Source organism: Silene latifolia, chromosome X (genome assembly GCF_048544455.1).
Source record: "Silene latifolia isolate original U9 population chromosome X, ASM4854445v1, whole genome shotgun sequence".
Classification (NCBI taxonomy): Eukaryota; Viridiplantae; Streptophyta; class Magnoliopsida; order Caryophyllales; family Caryophyllaceae; genus Silene; species Silene latifolia.
Window position 1 is genome coordinate 66,091,764 of NC_133537.1, and position 22,625 is coordinate 66,114,388.

At 40.7% G+C, this 22,625-nt stretch overlaps 1 protein-coding gene and 1 non-coding gene across 2 annotated transcripts; both read left to right on the forward strand.

Annotated features, from left to right (window-relative positions):
* The first annotated feature begins 3,369 nt into the window (after positions 1–3,369).
* Positions 3,370–3,476, forward strand: LOC141625266 (small nucleolar RNA R71). Its single transcript, XR_012535056.1, has one exon. It is a non-coding gene; the product is annotated as a small nucleolar RNA R71 (small nucleolar RNA).
* Positions 3,477–18,495: 15,019 nt separating this feature from the next.
* On the forward strand, positions 18,496–22,607 carry LOC141617508 (uncharacterized). The gene is made up of 7 exons (XM_074434706.1): positions 18,496–18,517; positions 18,819–18,986; positions 19,547–19,681; positions 19,782–20,007; positions 20,140–20,663; positions 20,740–21,914; positions 22,206–22,607. Exons 1-7 carry the CDS (start codon positions 18,496–18,498, stop codon positions 22,605–22,607), a joined length of 2,652 nt encoding a protein of 883 aa, XP_074290807.1.
* Positions 22,608–22,625: the final 18 nt, after the last annotated feature.

Genomic DNA, 22,625 nt, shown 5'->3' on the forward strand with positions numbered 1-22,625 from the left:
TTATATGATTCTACTAATAACATGTTAATCAAGCAAGGCTTAGGCAAAACAGATGCAAATGCTATATCATCATTGAAATACTACCGTTCCGACTCGACCTATATGCTAAAATAAACGTGCATTTTTTGAATTTTGTTGAAATTTTTCAATTTTTTTGGATTTTTGAATTTTTGGTATACATATATAAAATCAAATAACAATGCAAAACAGAATGTAAACGTGAATGCAAGCAAATGATATGCGACGCAAAACCCTTCCCCAAACCAAATCGCACAATGTCCCCATTGTGCAAAGTCATGTAATGAAGAAAAGAGAAACGGGAATTTGCGAGAAATTTAAACAAATAAAACATGACATGAAGTGGAACTCGGGAACTCACAAGACTTTAAGCGCAGCAAAGGAAACCTCCCCAAACCAGCGTGAGCTAGGAGGTTTCAGTAGCCAGCAGTGCTACCAATGAATACCTGAAAAGACAAACAAAGTACCACGCATAAAATCGAGAAAGACAATAATGAAGCGGCATTATGTGCATAACTAAGAAAAATGGAAGAAATAAATAGTGATGGAAGATAAAGTGGAGTAGAAAACTCCCTTAGTTCCGCAAATCGACCAAACATAGCAGGAGAGAGGTCGTGAACAGGTACAGCAGTGCAGGTCGGTCGATCGACCACATCACTCAGTCGATCGACCGAGGTGAAAGGAAAAAGAGCTCCGGAAACTGCAGACCGGTCGATCGACTATACAAACTTACCGATCGATCGGAGATATCTCTTTGTAACTTCCTATTTCTTCGTATTTGCTCAATTGCTTGAGCTAATGAGGTCTAAAAACCTGCAAATGCACAATAACACGCGCCCAAAATTGCGCAAAACCCAAAGTAAAGCCTAAAGCGTATAAAATCCTAAGCAAGCAAAATAAAATGCGAAGTTTCGCGCACACAAAAGCAATAAAAAGTGTCTAACAAAAGCAAATAAAATGTTCGTAAAAACATGTGATCAACTAGTAGTTGATCAAGAACGGCCACGGAATGGCCCACTTCGTCGGCTTCTGGCTACTAGAGGTAGCCTCAACGGTGCTTATCTTATCAGTTGCACCCTTCTTAGCTTCCATGTCCGTATGGCTCAACGGATCAACACTTTCATCATCTCCCCAGTCAATGATCTCTTCGGACTCGTCAGAATCCAAATCGGACTTCCTTGCCTTGACCGGCTCGTCATCAACTTCCTCATCAGTGGCATAGCTAAGGCAACCAAGACCTCCTCGTGAAATGATTGGCTTCTTCGCAGCTAGAGTGACTTGCAGCTCTTCCTTCCCCAAACCAGCTCCTGTAATATCAGAAATAGACAAATCTTCCTCCAATTTGCTCCCAATCTGGGGCGGAGGGGTTACAACAGGAATAGAGATAGGCATATCAGGAAGCACAAAGTACGATTTCTTGTCAGAAACCGTATTACAAGTCACAGGCCACATAGGGTCTTTCTTCTTAGCAGGTTGGGCAAAAACAATGGAATGCTTTCCTACTTTGAAGGTCAAGGTTCCTAGACCGACATCTATGACTGCACCAGCAGTGTGCAGAAATGGCCTACCCAAAATAATGGGAATATGGGCATCCTCAGGCATGTCAAGTACAACGAAGTCGACAGGGAAGAAAAACTTCCCTATTTGCACGGGGATGTCCTCTAAAACTCCTATTGGCTGGACCGCAGATCGGTCAGCCATCTGTACTGTCATGTCTGTCACTGCGAACCTAGTCAATTTGAGCTTCCTAGCAAGACTCAGGGGCATTACACTTATACTAGCTCCTAAGTCACATAATGCCTTCTCAATAGAGAAGGTACCTATATTGCAAGGAACAGAAAAGCTACCCGGGTCCTCTAGCTTATGGGGTGCAGTGTGAGACAAATAAGAGCATGACTCTTTGGTTAATGCGACAGTATGCACATTTTCAAGTGACTTTTTCTTAGACAAGAGTTGTTTCATGAATTTAGTATAGGCAGGCACTTGATTAACTAACTCAAGGAAAGGCACTTGTACATTCAAGCTACGAATAACTTTTTCAAATTTATTGAAAGATACGTGTTCTTTCGTCGGCACTAGTCTTTTCGGATATGGGGCTGTAAGAAGTAGCTTAGCCCTCTCCTCTAAATCGCGCATGCCGGTATCCGTGGACTTAGGCTGGAAGTCCACTACTTTCTCTTTGTTGAAGCTTGAACCTCTCGACCGTCTCAAATGTGAACCATTGATTGACATCGGGTCGTACTTGAGCCGGGATCGACCCCATCAAGCACTCGGGTCTTTCCCAATATTTTCGGGATCGCCGTGCCCAAAACAGATGATCCTCAAGTTGTCGGGCATCGGAGGACGAAAAATCTCACTATCGCAGCCGATCTCGGTCGATCGACCCGGTGATGTCAGTCGATCGACTGAGTTGAACAGGACCAGAAGCTTCTGTAACCCGCACTTCAGTCGATCGACCGGGTATGTCAGTCGATCGACTGATATACCTGGTAGACGCCTTTTTCTTTCCTTTGCTCGTTCCAGCTTTGTTTTGACTCGGTTTTGCCTCATCTTTTGCAGCGTCATCCTCGACCATAGCAGGCCCCTCCAGGGTGGACCCAATCCTCAAAGTTATGGCATTTAGGGTCTCTTTCTGGTCAGTTTGAGTCGGTAAGTGTCCCGGAGCTCGAGTGGTACTCTTGCTAGCCAATTGAGCAATTTGGCTCTCTAGCATCTTCATCCCGGCCTCTCTAGCTTGGGACTCCTTCAGCAATAAGTTCTTCAACTCGGTGAACTCGGAATTTTGGGATTGTTGCTGCTGCGGCACATAGGGAGGTTTTTGATATGGTTGTTTATGTGGAGGCACATAGGCTTGCTGCTGCTGTTGTTGTGGCGGTTGAGTCGGATTCAGGACATTCTGGCTACTCCACCTCAAGTTGGGGTGGACATTCGGCTCGTAGTACGTGTTTGTCTGCCTATAGTGTTGAAAGGCAGCACAAGACTCGAAGGGGACAGAACAATTCTCTGAGACATGCCCCTCAGCTCCGATATTCTGCTGCATTTAAAGGACCGTCTCGAAACAAAGCATTAACATGGTACATCCCTCCTTTAGAAGCTCCTCCCAACTCATATTTGTCAAACCTTGCAGTGAGAGCTTCTAGTGCAGCAACAGAGGAAGATTCAGCAACTCTCCTCTGGTTTCCTCTCGAATTCCCATATTCAGCCTTATGAGTGGCCAGATCATCAATGATCTTCTACCCCTTAGTCTCTCCCATGTTCTTAGCAAATCGGCCATTGGTTGCAGCATCCAAAATAGCCCTTTGATCGTCATACAGCCCATTATAGAACTGATTGCAAAGACTCCATTTTTCGAACCCATGGTGCGGTATGGTTCGCACCAATTTCTTGAAACGGACCCATGCTTCATGAAAGTTCTCATCAGGCCCCTGTTTAAAGCCCGTGATCTGAGCTCTAATGGCATTCGTCTTCGAGGCAGAGAAGTATTTCTTGTAGAATGCCAAGGCCAAAGAATTCCAGCCGGTGATCCCATGAGCGGCTCGATCCAGATCTCTATACCACTCCCTTGCAGCATCACGAAGGGAGAAAATGAACATGGTCTCCTTGATCTGGTCTTGGGTCACACCGGTCGGCGGGGGTATAGAGCAAAGAATAATCAATAAAAATCTCCATATGCTTGGTGCATCTTCATTTGCAGCTCCCCGAACTGGTTTCTCTCAACCAGGTTAATATAGGAAGGCTTTGGCTTGAATTTTCTCGCCTCCCCAGGTAGTTCGAATCCTTTGTAGAGATTCGCAGCTGTCGGCTCTGAGTGACTAGCAATGGTTGCTTCTTCAGCCATGACTGGAATTTCTGGAGAAGTGACTGTCTCACCAAGAAATTGAAGCAGAGATGTAGGTGGATCTTCCTCGAACAGCAGCGTTCTCGTAGTAGCTTGACAGAGTACTCAGCTCTTCCTCTGTCGGTAATACCCTTTGTGATCGTCTCAACTCGCGCAAGGATTTCTCGATCTCAGGATTGAATGGTACTAGTTCACAACCCTGTGACCTGCGCATAAGAAGAAACTATAAAAAGAATATAAGAAAAGTTTACGGAACGGAAGTCCCTTAAACTAAAGAAAGACTAAATAAAAACAACTAAAAATTAGAACAATTGCCTCCCCGGCAACGGCGCCAAAATTTGATACCCGTCGTTGTGAGTACCAAAAATAAAATTTATAATCTCCTATTAAAACTAACCTAGGCTAGTGGTAACAGGGTCGAACCAGAAGGAGGCGAATGTAACTTCTAATTGTCTAATTTAGTCTAAGGTAACAAAAGTGAGGGTTGATTTGATTTGGTCTATACTAATAGCAAATAAAGATAATAAACTAAATAAATAGATAAAACAGATAGAGAAGGGGTACTAGGATGGTCGGTTCATTATAGTTTCGGCGGCAGCATACTAAACAGGTCTAAATCAAACACATGAGGCGGGAAATAAAGAGGTCCTCTCGGTCCACTCTTAACAAATAGCATCTTTCGATCTCGCTATAGGTCCCTAATATCACTAATACTAACTTTCGTCCTGAAAAGTGACTAACGGTCTAAACTTTACCTATCTTTCGATCTCAGCATAGTTTAGTCATTTTAATTGGTGATCTAACAACTGTCCCTATCTCTCGATCTAATGGGTCAGTCATATATTAAGCATTCAACTAGTCTCGTGCACTCGATTCGTCAAATAAAGAATTAAAACAATTAAAAAGAAAATAAAACCTCACGTGGTCAGTCGATCGACCAGGCATGGCGGTCGATCGACCAACACGCGAATCAGGCCGTGTTCATTATATTGCCGCCTACACTATAATTCCCCTACATCCTAGCACGAATAAATTAGCTACTCATACTGAAATTAAAGGCAACAATAATATTAAGGATTAAAGCTACGGAATTCATGCTTAAAACGGTAAAATAAACAATTAACAAAAGATGGCAATTCGGCTTGGGGACTGATCTAGCAATTCGACAACTATGAACGAAAATAAAGTAACAGAATAAAACCAGAGAGTACCGTGTGAATTGCGAAGGAAAAGAACAAAGCCGAATGACAAAGCGAATTGTATTCAATACCGAAAGTAATCTCGAACCCTAATTATTTCTAAAAAACTGTATGTAAAACTTGATAAAAAAACTGGATCCCTGTATCTGTCGAACTAGGTTACGTTATATAGAAAGTATACGTAACATAATTCCTAAACCTAATAACTCATGGGCTTGATAAATCTCGATCTTTTAATTCTCGTCTGGAATAGCGTCTTGGTCGATCGACTGAAGTGACCGGTCGATCGACTGAATAGCAGTGTACAGTAGCCTCTAGAACCCGATGGTTGGTCGATCGACTGAAGGTTGTGGTCGATCGACTGCTTTAGCTGCTACTTGACTTCTATAATCTCGTGGATTTGTCTTTTGGACCTTGGAATGCGCACCAAGCTCGTTCCTTGAGTGAATACTTCACGTCAAATGCAATGCAGGATACTCGGGGACGGATTTAGCTCGATTTCCGCTGGATTCTTCACATTTCTGCAATAATGTACAAAAATACGGAAGTAGACGGGAATAGGGAGAAATGTAGCATAAACTACATAAATGAGCTCTGAAATGCGTGTAAAATGGGATGTAAAACATCATATAAATGACACGCATCAGTGATCACGTATATGATACAAACATACATATGGGCATTATAACAGTATGCTGAGTGCATTAAAGGGTTTTGGCTTAAAAAAGGTGGGTTGCCATACCAAACAATCAAACCCTGGTCTGTGGAGAGGTCCGTGCCAAGCACGAGTAAGGTCGGTTCCTAATCCATTTCCTCGAGTAGTGAAAGCTCATGATACAAACATGAGTAAGCATCGCAGTATGGTTGACGTCAATCGCTATCCATCTTTAGGCCCATATAGGAATTCGGATCGTCCAGACGGGACGATTGGTCGGATGGGTTGGGTTAAGCCTAGGAAGGCCGAATGAAACGACCTAAGAAGGTCGAGTAATGAAAATCGACAACTGTCTCGTATAAACTATTCCCTAACCTTGTTCAAGTTTCACCCTGGATAACACGTAAGTGTATCATCCCCAGCGGAGTCGCCAAACTGTGGACATGGGCCACCCGCGTCGCGCGCACCTGCGCGTTGGTCTCGAGGCGACATCACTTCTTCTACGGAACCTTGGTTTGCCAAAGCACGTCATGGGCCGTTACCGATTGGTGAGGCATTGAAGCCGGTGAAAGGTTGAATAAGCCTGCATTTGTGGAGTCGCCACCAATTTATTGTGGAAAAATTGGAAACCGTTCGAATACCTCGTGCCATGGCAAGACACAAAGTAGTGACATGAACACTAAGAACTCTTTACCCTTAGCATTCTATGTCTAGAATAACTCTCGAAGATGCCAATGGACACGGATGTCTAGAGATAACTGGAGTAAGGGGTGAGAGTACATATTAGGAAGCTCTTTAATCGAACACCTAATCCCACCCGCCTCGATAGTGGCCTCTACTAATGATTAGGGAAATCGTTCATATTTGATATGTCGTCGATGTAATGCATGCAATGCAACAAATATAGATTAATCCTAGCATGTGAAATTAGACTATGTCGGTTAACAAACAATTTAGCACTCAATTTTGTCGAACTAAGTGTTAGATTCAATTATATGTGAATGCTATACAATTAAATCATACATAAATAACTACGATAAATGGATAACAACAATATTTGATCTACGTCAAAAGCACACTCGAAAACGGGATTTCAAAGAAGAAAATAAAAGGAAAATAAAATTGGAATTAAAATATGTAAATATGTCAGATTAGAGGTGATAATACGATTAATAGTCGATTTAAACCGTAATTAGAAGCTACGTTAAATCGATAAAGAGTTCAGGGACAGAAACCAACCCAAAACAGGCGCAACATCTATTGCGTCCTCTAGAAGAGGCGCAGCACTCCCTGCGTCTGTTCTAGAGCTGGGCTGAAGTCAGAACCACAACATCGTTATTGTTCATTGGCAGATTTAGGGTGGATTATTGATATTACACTCGAGTTGAAGTGTTTTAACCGATTACATGTATCTGGGCAAGTCATAAACGAATTAAAAATGAGAATTTTAGCGAATTACATGATTGTGACTAAATCGTGTCGGAAATACAAAAAGAACAAGCTTGAGGTCAGATTAAACTAGATAAGTAAGAAAACTCATGTAACAAATTAGAACTCCAGAACCTCGACATGAACAAGTCGAAACCCATAAGAATCGATTTTGAATTAAAACGGCGAAAACCTGCAAGTATTGAATTACCCGGGATTAAGGACGAATTAAGCGTTATGGTTAAAAAGGAATTATTAAAACGTGATTTGTGTACTGAAAATAACAAAAAGAACGAAAGAAAAACGAAAGAAATAAGAAAAGGGAAAATTGCAGGAAGTCGAGGAAGAAGAAGAAGAGCAGAAGCAGCGGCATCCTCTTGAAGAGGCCCAGCAAATGCTGCGATTCTTCGAAGGGGCGCATCTGCTGCTGCGTTTCTTCTCGACGTCGGACCTCCGCTATTTTTTAAATACAGTTTTAAAAGATGGATTTTTAAATTGGTTTTTTTACGTGCTCTTGATATAGACCTTACATAAAAGATACAATAAATAAAAGAGATAGAGAGAGAGAGAGAGAGAGAGAGAGAGAAAAAGCTCTAAAATTCATAAACCCTAAAAAAATCCTAAAAATTCATAAACCCTAAAAATCAAAAACATGTCTATCGATTGTTCAAATGTTGAACAATTTCCCCCTCTGATCTCTGGTAATTCTAAATCGAAAAGTCCTAAATCCGTTAGTACTAATGTTGTGTCGTCCTCTGATGTGTCCTCTGTCTCTGTGGTGGTGGTTGGGGGTCCGTCAGATGAGGATACTCAGAAAACAAAAAGCGTGAATTCGATTATTGGTGTTCAGCCCTATGACCTGGATTCACTTCAACCTGATGAACAGGAGTGGGTGGTTCAGCGTAGGAGGAAAGGGAAGAACCAGCTGGAAGTGATTGAGGAGGAACCTGATGCTCTGTTACGGTTCTCCTCAGAGGACGTCAAGGAGGAAATTGAGTACTGGACAAACTCGGTGTACTGCTTCATCTTGGGTGCTAATCCGCCAGTAGAAGTAGTAGATGGTTTTATCAGGAGAATCGGGGCTCATCTTCCACTTGATAAGGTATCTTTTCTTTCGAATGGAGTATTTTTGGTGAGATTTACCACTAGTGCTGCCAAAGATCGTGTCTTGCAACAAGGGCACTTCTTGTTCGACAATAAACCTTTTATTGTGCGTCCTTGGAGTCCTGATGTTGATTTAGTGAAGGATGATGTCAAGGAGGTGCCAGTTTGGGTGAGATTAGAACAACTTCCTCTGAAATTTTGGGGGAAGTGTCTTCCCAGAATTCCAGGCTTATTGAGGAAATTTATTCAATGTGATGCGGCTACTAAAGATAAGACCAGACTTGGATTTGCCTGAGTCATGGTGGAGGTTCCTTTTGGCAAGGCAATCCCTGATAAGATTAAGTTCTTAGATGAAGATGGTCATGTGGTTGTTATTAAGGTTGTTGCTGAATGGAAACCAATCCTTTGTGCTTCGTGTAAAGGAGTTGGTCATGCTACTGCTAACTGCAGGAAAATGAAACAACCACAGGCTCATAAATCTAAGGCTCCAAAAGAGGTAGTCAAGCAGTGGAGACCTAAAGCTCGGCCACCAATTGAGCCTGTTGTTCCATTGCCTGCCACTGAGGAGTCAGGACTTGTAACTCCAATTGAGAAGCCTAACCAGTTCCAGGTGACTTGGGGAAAGAATGGGAAGTATCATGTTGCTCAAACCCCTGCAAAGAGAATTATAAGATTCAGTAGACAGGAGTTGTTGGATAAAGGGTATAGTTCTATCAAGTTTGGTAAGGACACATTCCTTGAGTCCCTTAACACTGCTACTCCTTCTGTTGGAATTGGTGTGGTCTCTGTAAATGGTAGTGCATTACCTCCTTCTGGGGGTAATGTATAACTTTGGATTTTGGAACATTAGGGGACTGAATAGCCCAATTAAGCAGAATACTATTAAATGGTTTTTACACCATCATCAAATTGGGTTGTTTGGTCTCCTTGAGACAAAGGTGAAGCCTTTGTCTCTAAATAGTGTGCGTAATAATCTTTGTGCTACTTGATGTGTCTCTACTAATGCTTCTTATCACAAAGGGGGTCGTATTTGGGTTCTTTGGCAGCCTTCTATGTTTTCTGTTAATTTCTTAGACTATTCTGCACAATCTATTCACATGGAGGTCAAGGATTTAAGCACAAGTTTTCAGTTTAAGTGTACTATGGTGTATGCTTTTAATGACTTGAATGAAAGGAAAGCTTTGTGGTCTAGACTTTGTGCTTATAATAAAGAAGTTAAGGGGCCTTGGGTTATTTGTGGTGATTTTAATACTGTCTTGGTTCCTTTTGAAAGATTAGGAGGTAATTCAACTTATGAGGAAATGGATGACTTCCAACAGTGTGTTGCTGAGTGTGGGGTTACTGACTGCTCTGCCATTGGTTCTTTGTATACATGGTCTAATAAACAAGAGCCATCCTCTAGAGTATTTAGCAGACTGGATAGAGTATTGGTGAATGATGCTTGGATTAGGAGTAATGATAGTATCTATGCTCACTTCTATACTGAAGGTGTTTTTGATCACACTCCCTGTGTGATCCAAGAACACAGTAATACTTTTAATCCAAGGAGAAGTTTTAAATACTACAACATGTGGAGTAAAGCAGAGGACTTTAAGGAGTGTGTGAAGCAGGTTTGGGATACTAGTTGGAATGGTACTTTGATGTTTCAGCTGGTCAAGAAACTGAAATCCTTGAAATGGCCTCTGAAGAAACTTAATAAGGAAAACTTTGATGATGTTGTTAATAATACTACTAGGGCTAAAATGAATCTTGAGTTTATCCAAATGAAACTCAGGAATGATCCTTCTAATGTTGCACTTATTGTCCAAGAGATGGAGGCAAATAGTAGTGTAAGGTTCCTGGAGTCTGCTTGTTCTGATTTTCTGGTGCAAAAGTCAAAGGCTATATGGGTTGATAAAGGTGATGACAATACGAAATATTTCCATAGTGTTATTAAGGAGAGGCAGATCAGGAATAAGGTTATCAAGATAGAGGATACTCAGGGGGTTCAGTGTGATGATCCTCAGCAGATTCAGGAAGCTTTTTTGGGTTTTTATACTAAGTTGCTGGGTACCTCTGAGAAGGTTCTGAATATTAATCACAGGGTGGTCAAGATGGGGAAAGTTTGCACTGATGAGCATAAACAGATGTTGTTGATCCCTGTCACAAATGTAGAAATCAAGAAGGCTATGTTTTCTATCCCTAACCATAAGGCTGCAGGGCCTGATGGTTATTCTAGTGCTTTCTTCAAAGATGTGTGGGATATTGTGGGGGATGCTGTGTGTCTTGCTATTAAGGACTTTTTCCAAACGGGTAAACTCCTTAAACAATTAAACCATACCCTCATTTCTCTAATCCCTAAGTGTGCAATGCCTCAGAATGTTACTCAGTTTCGTCCCATCTCTTGTTGCAATGTGGTTTACAAATGTATTTCTAAACTTCTGTGTGCTAGACTGTCTGGGGTGCTGCCTGAGTTGATCAGTGATAGTCAAGGAGGTTTTATTAAGGGTAGGAGCATTGTTGAAAACATTCTTATTTGCCAGGACATAGTCAGGCTATACAATAGGAAATCAGTCTCTTCTAGATTCTTGATGAAAGTTTATCTGAAGAAAGCATATGATTCAGTCAGCTGGGAATTTTTAGAGGAGATGCTGGTTTCTTTGGAGTTCCCTTCCCATTTTATTTCCTTGATTATGGAATGTGTTAAAACTGCAAGTTACTCCTTGGTGCTGAATGGAGATATTTTTGGTTTTTTTAATGGAAAGAAAGGGTTAAGGCAAGGGGATCCTTTGTCTCCCCTCTTGTTTACTATCTCTATGGAGTACTTGAGTAGGGTTTTGGGATATGTTACAGAAAATATGGGATTCAAATATCACCCTATGTGTGGCAAAATCAAATTGTCACATTTAATGTTTGCAGATGACTTGCTCTTATTCAGTAAAGGTGATGTGGGTTCTATCATGGTACTACTTCGAGCTTTTGCTACTTTTTCTAGGGCTTCTGGTTTACATATGAGCCCTCCCAAGACCAATGCTTATTTATTGGGGTCCCTGGGGAGTTAAGGAGGACATTTTGCTTGCCACTGGAATTCAGGAAGGACAACTCCCATTTAAGTATCTTGGAGTGCCTATTACAGCTGGCAGGTTAACAAAAGCTCAAGGTCAAATTCTGGTTGAGAAGATTACTGCAAGAATAGTAAGTTTTGGATCCAGACACTTGTTTTACTCTGGGAGGTTGGTACTTGTTAATTCAGTATTGACTTCCTTATATACTTACTGGATGAGCATCTTTGTTATTCCTAAGGGTGTGTTGCATAGGTTGAACTTCATCTGTCGAAATTATTTGTGGGATAGCAGTGTTGATCACCTTAGAGTACCCCCTGTCAGTTGGGCAAAGATTTGTTCCCCAAAAAAGGAGGGTGGTCTGGGTTTAAGGGATAGTTTTGTGTGGAATGTAGCTGCTATGGGGAAGTTAGTTTGGTGGATCTTTTTTAATCCTGATAAGCTATGGGTGAAATAGATCAGCCAGATTTATTTAAAAGGCAGGAGTTGGACTGAGTATGTACCCAGTGGTGATATTAGCTGGGGGTGGAGAACAGTTTGTAGAGTGCGTGATAAGTTCAGTTATGGTTACAGTCAGGGACAATGGTTACTAGATGCTAAAGGCTATACAGTGAATAGTGGCTATGAGATGTTGAGAGTGAAGTATCAGCTTGTTGATTGGCATAGTATTATGTGGAACAAGTTGGCAATACCTAAGCATAAGTTCATCTGCTGGCTCATTGCCAGAGAAGCTTTGCAGGTTAAAACAAAACTTTTTGGCTTGGGTATTGCTCATGATGATGATTGTCTGTTATGTGGAGGTGCTGCAGAGACACACATGCATTTATTCCAGCAGTGCCCGTATAGCAGACTTATTTTGTTAGAAATGGCTAGTCTTTGCCATGTATCCCTTCCATCTACTGATATCCTTAGATGGATTTGGCTGCAGAAGTGGTTTAAGCATCGAAGAGAAGTTCTGCTTTGTGCTTTCATGGCTTGTTTCTACTTTATTTGGTTGCAGAGGAATAGAGCAAGGGTGGAGCATTCTCTGGTCAGGCCTGCAGAGGTGGTTAGGTTGGCTAGAAATGTTACTAAGATGCGAATTTGTACTTTCCAGAACCAATTTGATAATCATGATAGTCAATGGTTAGAAAGTATTGATGTATGTAAATAGAGATATGTCTCTATCAAATTGGCTTAGTTTGTAAAGCTGTTAGGTTGTATTACCTAAGTTTGTGCTTAATGAAATCTTACATTACACCAAAAAAAAAGGGATTTACACCCTCAGACTTACATGTTTGACGAAACGAGATTGACTAAAGTTATCGTTTTAGTGATTGCTCAACTCGAATATGCGTGGAAAGTGCCCTCGTTGGAGGATTTAAAAGATTGATTAAGTTGATTAAAGTGGAGTTGGTCAAATTGGTCGGTCTATGCAACGTGACTGGGACTCAGAATAATCTGAGCTTACGTGGTCAATTGATCAAGCACGTAGGCGTCGAAAGCAATAGCGTGGTCTAGAATGCAAAAAGAGAGAAATAAGGGACGGAACACTCGCGTGCCAAATATGGAGGCCGAAGGCCTCTATTTATACTAAACATACGGAGGAGTTTAGGAATGACATGGATTTGGAAACAAATCACGGAAATATTCTGAAAAGCGTGAAAAGAGGGCTGGAGAAGAGGCGCAGCAGCTACTGCGACCCTTGCAAGAGGCACAACATCTGCTGCGTCCTTTCCCCAGAGGTTTCCTCCTCAGCAAGAAATAATTCCACGTTTTATTATGGAAAATCGATAAATCTATACTTCTTTATTCTGTTAAACACAAAATACGGAAGATATTTCCTTAAAATATTTAATTTAATTAGGAATAACTATCTAGAGAATTCTAGAACATTCCAGAATATTCCTACTCGACATTTAAACTGTTTTTATAAAGTGAAGCGGTCTTTGACCCGGACTCCAAATGAACTCTAATTACTATCAAAACGACCGTACCGGTGTGTAGATGACGACCAAGGGGTTGACTCGAGTGTTTGAGATATCATCTGTCGATGAACTTACGAACTGTCATAAAATCGTTCCGCGTATCAAACATGCGGCCAAATCATCACTGGGTGGTTGGCGGGAGGTGTAGAAATGAGGTATCTACAATAGGACATGGCGAGTTGTACTTGATAATTAATATTATTGTTCTTGAATGTAAAAAAATAATGTTAGATGGCCACAAAAGCATCAATCATTTAGGATGCAATTGATACATTAAGTTAGTCATTACTTCTTGTGTTTTTGTGGCGGCCTAATGGTCTAGGGGGAAAGCCTAGCCTAGAAGAGGATCTTTTTTTTATGCTTGTGCTGCGCCTTCGTATTTATTTGACGTGTCTTTGGCAATTATGCTTCTGTCGAGCCTTCATATTTATTAAAGCAATTTTCGTTTCTTTAATTTGACGTGTTTGTTTTAATAGCACGGTCCGTATGTTAGAGGGACTTGTTAAGTTGATTGAAATCTGTAATGATTTGGAAATATTTTGTGAATTGGGGGTGCCTTTTAAAGAACCAAATAAAGTTGGTTTGAGGTGATAAGTAATCTGAGATGGTTGCTAGGGTCTGGTGGTGTGTATGGGAATTGAACTGTCGTTAGGACGAGTGGCGTCTTGTTAAAAATGAAACATTGTTGGGTTAAAGTGACCTGTCAATTAGGCTTGTATCTTATCATTAGTACTTAGCACTAGTGAGTCATTGTGTTATGGTGTGGTTGTACTGAGGGTGAATAGTGTACCGCAGCTAGGGTGTGCTTTGTACTGTGGCTGAATGGTGGGACATCTATATATAGGGGCATCATCCATAGAATTGCCAACAAAACCAATGTTGCATACCTCTCAGGTCGTTAGTTGTCTCTGGTTTAAATCCTTTGTTTGTTTTTCGGTTGTTAGTTGTTAGTTTTGATTATTAGTTATAGCCTTCTAATTACATTTAATTTGCCGTGTTATCTTCAGGAAGCTACTTTCAGAAAAACTCATTAGCAGCTCGTTTCACAGGTAGACAGTCTTCTCTTTAAGGTTTATGCTTCATTTTAGATGTGTTGTTTGTGTTGTTTTAAGTGTTCTTAGGTTTACTCCTTTCTCTGTTGTGTAGATACATTTGTAACGTGAAAAATGATGTATATCCTTTGCATTAGTAGCCAAAAAAATATGTCTGGCTGATAACATGTTTCTTCCCTGGTCGAGATATGCGTGCTGATTTGTAAGTGTCACTGTGTCCGTAGTAAATTTGTTCTTTCAGCAATGGCGTGTAGCCGTTGTGGCCTGTGTAGGTGCGTCTAAGTCAGCAACATTAACGTCCCAGGCTACCATTCTTTACTAAAAGCACCCTTTTACATCTGATATGGTTTGTTTCTGCTAAAGAGGTCGTACTGCATTGACTAGGTATTGGATTTGCTAGATTGAGCGAGGCTAACCCTGTTATCTTAATTTTGGAGTGGGAAAATGACCTCCTAACTTTACAGGTCAGGATTAGGATGGCTAAGAATCAAACTGATTTTGGAATCTCGTTCCGTGCTCTTTTAAATGACGTGACACAAGCACTAGATTGGCCTCAAACAATGTATTACCAGGCTAGCTTGGAAAGGAATGAGGCAAATTTAGTGCTTGCGAGATGGAGTGGCCCTAATGCATGTTTATTCAGGGGTAAATCATGTTGCACCCTGGTTGAGTCCGAGGAGCAAGCCGTTGAACAAGAAATTGACTTCCTTGTCCAGAAGAAACAGGTTGTTGTGCAGGATGCAAACTTGGCAAGGAGAGAAATGTACAAGGCTTGCTGTAAGTTTTATAAGGAAAAATGGAAGGCCTTAGAGAATGTAGAGCAGGGAATAGTTGGGTGTGAGCGCAGCGCTCACAAAACACTCAAGGTGGCTGTTCCCTCTTGCCTTCCTAAAACAGTCATCGTAGACTTATGAACCATTTGGCTACAAGTTGTCGCGGCGTACCAGGTTGATGTTGATGAAATGGACTTCATAACGCAATCAGGCGATCGACACTTCTGCTGTTTTACAATAAGTTGGTCTAAACCATCGCCAAGGGAAAGGTACTTTATTGGTGATAGTTTGGAGACTCTTGAAAAGGCAAAGAAAAGTTTGGCTAGGAAGGCCAATAATTATCTTCAAACTCTTTTTGGGTTCTCTGTCAAAGATGCGAACTTCAATAGAATGCTGTATTCGAAGATATAGTGTGGATTTCAGCGAACAAGATACCTAGCTGCGAAGGAGAGGCATGTATGCGTGGTAGCTGATCTCGAGTCGGTACCTGTGTTTATTGCCGATGGTTACAATGTTGGAGTGTGTGTCCTCAACAATAGTGCGATCACATGTTTAAATCTCATATTAAGAATACGTAAGGGATGATTCATTTATATAGTCAACTGATCAACATTAATCGTTAACGATTGGCTTGCTAGAGTTTGACGTTACTGTCGTAGGACGGTGGTGGTAAGTTGATCCCTTAAGGTCACACCTAAAGGATGATGCCCTTATCAGTAAAGTTGATTAATTATATGATGATACAAGTTAATCAATTCCTTAAAATTGAACAAATCATTTGTGAGAGAGAATATTTATATCTTATTGTAATGGGATTAAATAAGATTTATTTTAGTAATTGAAATACTTTATTACTAGAATTGATTATTGTTTGTGAAACAATTGTGATAAGAATGAATGGTTAATTATAATTACAATATGTTGTGAATTATAATTATATGACCCATTTTATTTATGTGATCAAGTATCACTAGTCAATTTATTGTATGTGATTTAATTAATTTATAAAATGATATTTACTTGATAAATATGCATTAAATTAATTAATAACATGTAATATACTACATGTGACATATTGTGTGACAAATGACAAATTGACAAAATAAAATGGTAGTCCATTTTATGTGTGTTGGACCGAAATGGATGGACTAGTAGTGGGTTGTGATTATTTTATTTTATGAGATAAAATATAAATAATAGAACCTAGTCTATCTAGCTTACACAACCTACACTTTGATAAGAGTAAAAGAAAAAGAGAAGATGCCATTTTTGGCCTTACCTTACCCGGGCACACTCCTCTTTATGATGGGTTTTTGGTTCTTATTTTTACTCTTACACATTCACATGATTATTTATTCATTCAAATACATACATCTCTCTTACTTAGTTCATTTTTCTCTAAAAACTTGAGAAATGATAATCTAAATTGTTCAACAACATTACTAATATTATTAATGTAATATATGAGAATTAGTAATCAATTTTAAGGTAGACTACTAAATAAATATCTAGCAAATATTATTTAGTAGAGATAAGGGTTAAATCTTGGGTGCAATCAAGAGGAGAATCTCTACATTGAGATTTTGGAGAATCATCCTAATACTCATCATAGCTCAAGAACAAGTGAAGGTAGGAGACCTTACTTGTGCCCATAAATCCGAAAATAATAATGTAAGGGACATTATTTTTATTATTAATCTCTTATTTTGTTATGCATGCACTAGATCTAAAGAACACAAATTAAGAAGTTAATTAGTTCACTATTAGAAGAGTCTAATAATAGGTATATGAACCTAACATACAACACTCCTGAAGGAACTCTCTATGGTATACGGTCTGGACTTAGTGTACCACCTAGCGGCGCAGGGCTGTTCTGGGGAACGTGTCTTCCTGCGCAGGGCCTCTTAAGGCTGGTGGGACAATAGAGAAAACTGAGACTAAGCTATTTGTTGGGCATCCACCATCTTCCCGGTCTATTGGGTGATCTTAGCCTAGGTTGAAGTATTACAACTTGCATTATAGGCATCGTATGAAGACTGCAGCACGTTAGTTAGCTGCAGTCTTAGAATAACTAGCGTGGTCTAAGTGATGTTCTGGCCATAGCTGGGTATACCCTAAGTACGTATATGTTTTGGTGGGTACTAGAAGGATACCTTTTAAACCCGACTGTATGGAATTGTATAGAATACTATCCGTTCTTTTGGTGATGCCTATGAAATAAAGATTCTGAAAACTATGCCTTTAAATTGTTTACTGTTTCGCAATTTAGGGGTTCCGCGTTTGGTCTTGCCCAATGAATTTAGCAATTGCCCGCAACAAAATCTTTGGTCTTGGTTAAATATATTCAAAAAAAAAATGTTTGCCAACTTGTATTTAAAAGTCTGCTCCGTTTATTTGGTCTTCAATGGCCATTACTGTTTGGCGTTCTCAGCACCAAATGTGTGGGTGAAAAAATGACGTTATATATGTTTCATGCAGTGCAGTGTTTAGGATACCACCTTAGTAATGCCCTGTCACTATCTAGATTCAACAACTGATAATCTTTGTTTTCGATTACACGGTTTAAGCCTGCGGATCAATTGAGGGGTCGGTAAAGGTTATCCTCAACGCCTCAAACCTGCTTCGTTTATTTGGTCTTCAATGGCCATTACTGCTCGACGTTTTCAGCACCAAATGTGTGGGTGCAAAAATGACGTTATATATGTTTCCTGCAGTGCAGTGTTTAGGATACCACCTCGGTAATGCTCGGTCACTATCTGGATTCAACAGTTGATAATCTTTGTTTAAAATTACAAGGTTTAGTGGCTGCAGATCAGTTGCGGGGTTGGTAAAGGTTATCCTCTACGCCTTACACCGTGACCCTCTATCAATACCTCGTAAATGTTATCCTGCGTGGCTAAAAATAGTGTCCTGATCAAAACCTGGCTCAGTTCATGTCCTTAACTGTAAAATCCATTAGAATGCCTATCGGCGCATAGGCAGACGTGCATTTACATGGGAACATTTCCGCTGAAATTGATTGAATTTATCCGCTATAAAAACACAAGGGTTTTGGGTGTGGTGACTTATGCACCCTACTCAACTGTGATTAAACCAATTTGCGCAGGAATTGCTTGATACACGTGTGAGGAGAGGTACCGAAAAAACAAGTGGGTTAGGGTAAGATGAAGAGTAGGCCGTCAATTTGAAGATGCTTGTGCTTTAGCTTATAGTGTGCCCTCGGATAAAAAAATTTCGACTACAATGCTGAGCTAACGGATAGTATTGATTGTTAAACTGAGATCTGGAATGTATATCCAGGTATCTTTGAACCGTGCGTTTACAATGCTTCAGGTTCCTGGATTGTCTGCTGGTGGATGTTGCTGGTTAAAGTTATTGGAATAGTGTGGTGACTGAAGTTTGGAAGCTTGGAACTCAGCAATGGATTTGCCTGAGCCCACAAGTATGTATTTGCCGGCTAATGGTTATGAATTTAAGTTGTACCGTGCTATAACCATATTAAAATTTCCTGTGGGCTGGTTGCCGTAGAAAAAAAATAAAAAGGTTTTCGTTGTTCAAACAAACCTACATATCAATCACGCATTTGGATTCCGCCTGCATTGGGTAGCTATAAAATAGAGATGCACTCCCTAACTTAACACTAAAGTTTTATCTGTATAAGGCATATTAGTGCAGTCCATTAAATAGCGACTGCAGTTGCAAACAACTAAGGAAATATGACTGATTAGTGTGGGACTTTCCAGATGGTGTTCAAATAGGTGGACCTACAACTACACTCAGAAAAGGACACCCTACTGGTAAACGACATGTGGCCGGTACTTCCAACAACAAGGAGGAGACAATCAATCAGCCATTTAAAAGTCGTCGGGTGGTGCAAAGTGATAATTGTACATTGTCGTCCGCCACAGAAGGTATATTTTGGGTTACAACATTTTCAAATATGTTTATGAGCATTGTTGTTTATGTTATAAGAGTAAAGCTTTAAATATGTTTTAGAAACAATTTCGTAAATACAGAGGGTGTTACCTTGCATCACCACCGACCAATCATTACGCTAGGACTACCAGCTCTCGCTGAACATAGTACTGCTGCATAAAAAAGGCGGCCACGTGTAAAAAAAAAAAGTGAGCTTCTTAGTTACATAGTCTTCCCTATGCAGGGTATGCCATGGCAGCCTGTGGCAATTTTGAAATTATGACCTTCCACACAAATTTAAAAAGGATCACATGTAACCCTGGTGTTTTAAAACAGTTCATCCTTCTTGCCACCAGGGGCAAACAACAAGCGTTGTTGCAGCTACATTTTCTTGTAGCTGACGTTCCATGGGATAGTGTGCATCCGGAATATGTAACCCGCGTATATACATTTTACAAAGTTCTAAAAAACTGTAGTCATTTGGTGATTAGCATTACAGTTCACAAACTTATTTCCTTTCAGAACATTATGTCATAAGCACATTTGTTCCTTCCAGGTTGTGCTTCTCGTGCAGACGCCAGTGCGCATACTGCATCACCCTCCATACCTGCTAATACTGCACGAAGTTGTTCGGTGCAAGATTTTGAGTCATCCAAACGTCAGGCCAAACGTAAACGTGCTTCGAAAAAAAGTAGGCGTAAAAGCATCGTCTCAATATAAGCTTACTTTTTGTTTAATTCCCCATTATTTATATCCACACAGCTTTATGAGTTCATGGTCTTATTGAACAGAAATTCCGGCTGCTTTGGGAGGGAAACTAGTGCCTACAGAAGCAGCTAAATTAAAGCCACCAACACACTGTGAAGACTGTGGCGCCAAGAAATTTGATTACGAAGCAAAGGGGTTATGTTGTTGCAGTGGAGATATCAAATTTGCTTTAAACGAATATCCTGAAGAACTCCTGCATCTTTATACTGTCAGAGATGAAGATTCACTGCACTTCCAAAAATTTTCAAGGTTATATAATAACCTATTCACTTTCAGTTCTTTGGGAGGAACATTTGAATCAAAGACGTAGAAGGGAATTTTTGTTTTTAAGGCACAGGGGCAGGTCTATCATAACTTGCCAGATCTAATACCCATGGACAGCATTCCCAGATATCTCCAATTGTACTTCTATAATGGTCAGCATGAAAAGGAAAACCGCTTGCGACTATTTCCTAATCTGAAGGAACAGATTATTACCCTGCTAATGGGTCTCATGGATGATAGTCCATATGGAAAGTTCTTTAGATCTTTAAAGGAGATAGAGGTGACCGAGGATACAAAAATAGTCCTCAGCACAGACCTAAGCCATGAGCAGAGGGTATACAATGCTCCAACATCTGATGAGGTCACGGTTGTGTGGCTAGACAGCACAACCATGCAAGGAAACGAGGGACCACACATTATTGCATATGGGAGAGGTTTACACAGTCACAGGGTTAAGCTTTTTTATGGGTGCTATGACCCTTTACAATATCCTCTTCTGTTGCCAAAGGGCGACATCGGGTGGCATCAAGGTTTAAACAAAGTCTCCAGTTCGTCCTTTGATGGGGGGCTTGGTGCATCCTTTCCAGTGTCCGCAGTTTCCGGCACTGAATCTGAATCTCTTATAGAAGCAGAAGTGGCAAGTAAGTGTTCGTTATTTACGGCTGACTGTTTTCCTTACAAAGTGTGGTTATTAATTTCCTCTTTTGCATTTGCAAGATGCTGCTAGAAGACGCACAAGAGCTGACAAGCATATTTCCTGTAGAGAATACTATGCATACAAGTTCCAAATCAGACCGGGAAACTTCATTCTCAGAGAAGACAGGCTATTTCAGCAGTACATAGTTGACATGTACGTGAAGATCGAGAACACACGTTTGGATTTCTTGCGCCTTAATCAGGAAGCAATCCGGGCAGACCTTTATCAAGGGATCCTGGACACGCTTAGTTTGGGGGAGAATGCCACATGTAATGTTGGGAAGCGGATTGTCTTGCCACCATCGTTTTTGGGAGGGCCAAGGGATATGAGTAGGAGGTATTTAAATGCTATGGCCCTTGTGCAAAAATATGGAAAGCTAGATCTATTCATAACTATAACATGTAATCCTAACTGGCCTGAAATAAAGTCCGAACTGGCTCCGGGCGAACAAGCCCAAAATAGGCCATATTTGGTTGCGCGCATTTTCCATGCAAAGCTAACATTCCTAAGGAAACAGCTAAAAGAGAAGCAAATATTCGGAGAAGTTGCTGCAATGATTAATGTTGTAGAGTTCCAAAAATGCGGCCTTCCGCATGCACATTTCTTGATAATTCTGAAACCAGCATACAAAGTCACACAGCCAGAAAAATTTGATGACTATGTTACAGTAGAGCTACCCGCAACTGATAATCCTCACCTTAGAAGTGTTGTCCTCCGACATATGATGCACGGGCCCTGTGGAGACTCTTTTCCAAAATGCGCTTGCATGCAAATAAAAGACCGGAAAAAGGAGTGCAGTAAAGCTTATCCAAAGAGTTTTCGGAACTTCACAACAAATGGGTCAGATTCTTATCCGTTGTATAGGAGAAGGGATACTGGTGAAACAGTTGAGGTCAGAAAAGCTAACATGGATAACAGATCTGTGGTTCCGTACAACCCGTACTTACTAGCCATGTTTGACTGCCACTTGAATGTAGAGGTTTGTTCAACAATTAAAGCGGTCAAGTATTTATATAAGTATGTGTACAAGGGTCATGACCGGGTTTTATTCAACGTTGTCGATGGAGAGGTGACCCCAGTAGTGGATGAAATTGAAAAGTACCAGTCTGGTAGGTGGGTCTCACCACCAGAAGCAGCTTTTCGAATATTTGGGTTCAACCTTTTTGACACCACCCCACCAGTACAACCTGTACCGGTACATACACCAAATAACCAGACAATAAGGTTTTCAAACAATGAAGATCTCGCATCTATTGAATCAGATGAACTGAGGACAAAAACCATGCTAACTGAATTTTTTGTGACGAACTCACAATTAACAGACGGTCGTAAATATTTGTACATCGAGTTCCCTGAACATTTTGTTTGGAATGAAAAAAAAATACTGGAAGGGCAGGAATCGTGGGGTCGTAATTGGTAGTGTGGCACATGCTTCACTAGGGGAAGGGGAACGCTACTACCTAAGGTTGTTGCTTGCGCATGTTAGAAGGCTACGTCATTTGAGGACTTGTTGACTGTAAAGGTTACATGTTGTGCATCGTTTCAAGAAGCCGCCTTAAGAAGGGGAATACTTGAGGAAGATAATGCAGCAGGAAAGTGTATGGATGAGGCGATGCAAGTTGAGATGCCGAATGCTCTTAGGTGCCTCTTTGCAACTATACTTATTTTTGGATGTCCAAACAACCCCGCTGAATTCTGGTGCCAATACTACGACGCCCTGTCGGAAGATTATAGAAAGCAATTTCCAAACGAACCAGAGAAGATTTTACATAAAACAGCAGCCCAGGTGGAGGGATTTCTTGAGGGGATGGGAAAGAACTTTGCGCATTTTAATTTGGCCCATTTGCATGTCACAGATGAACCTACCATTAAAGTACATGAGATATAAGTGATGCCCTCAGCGCTC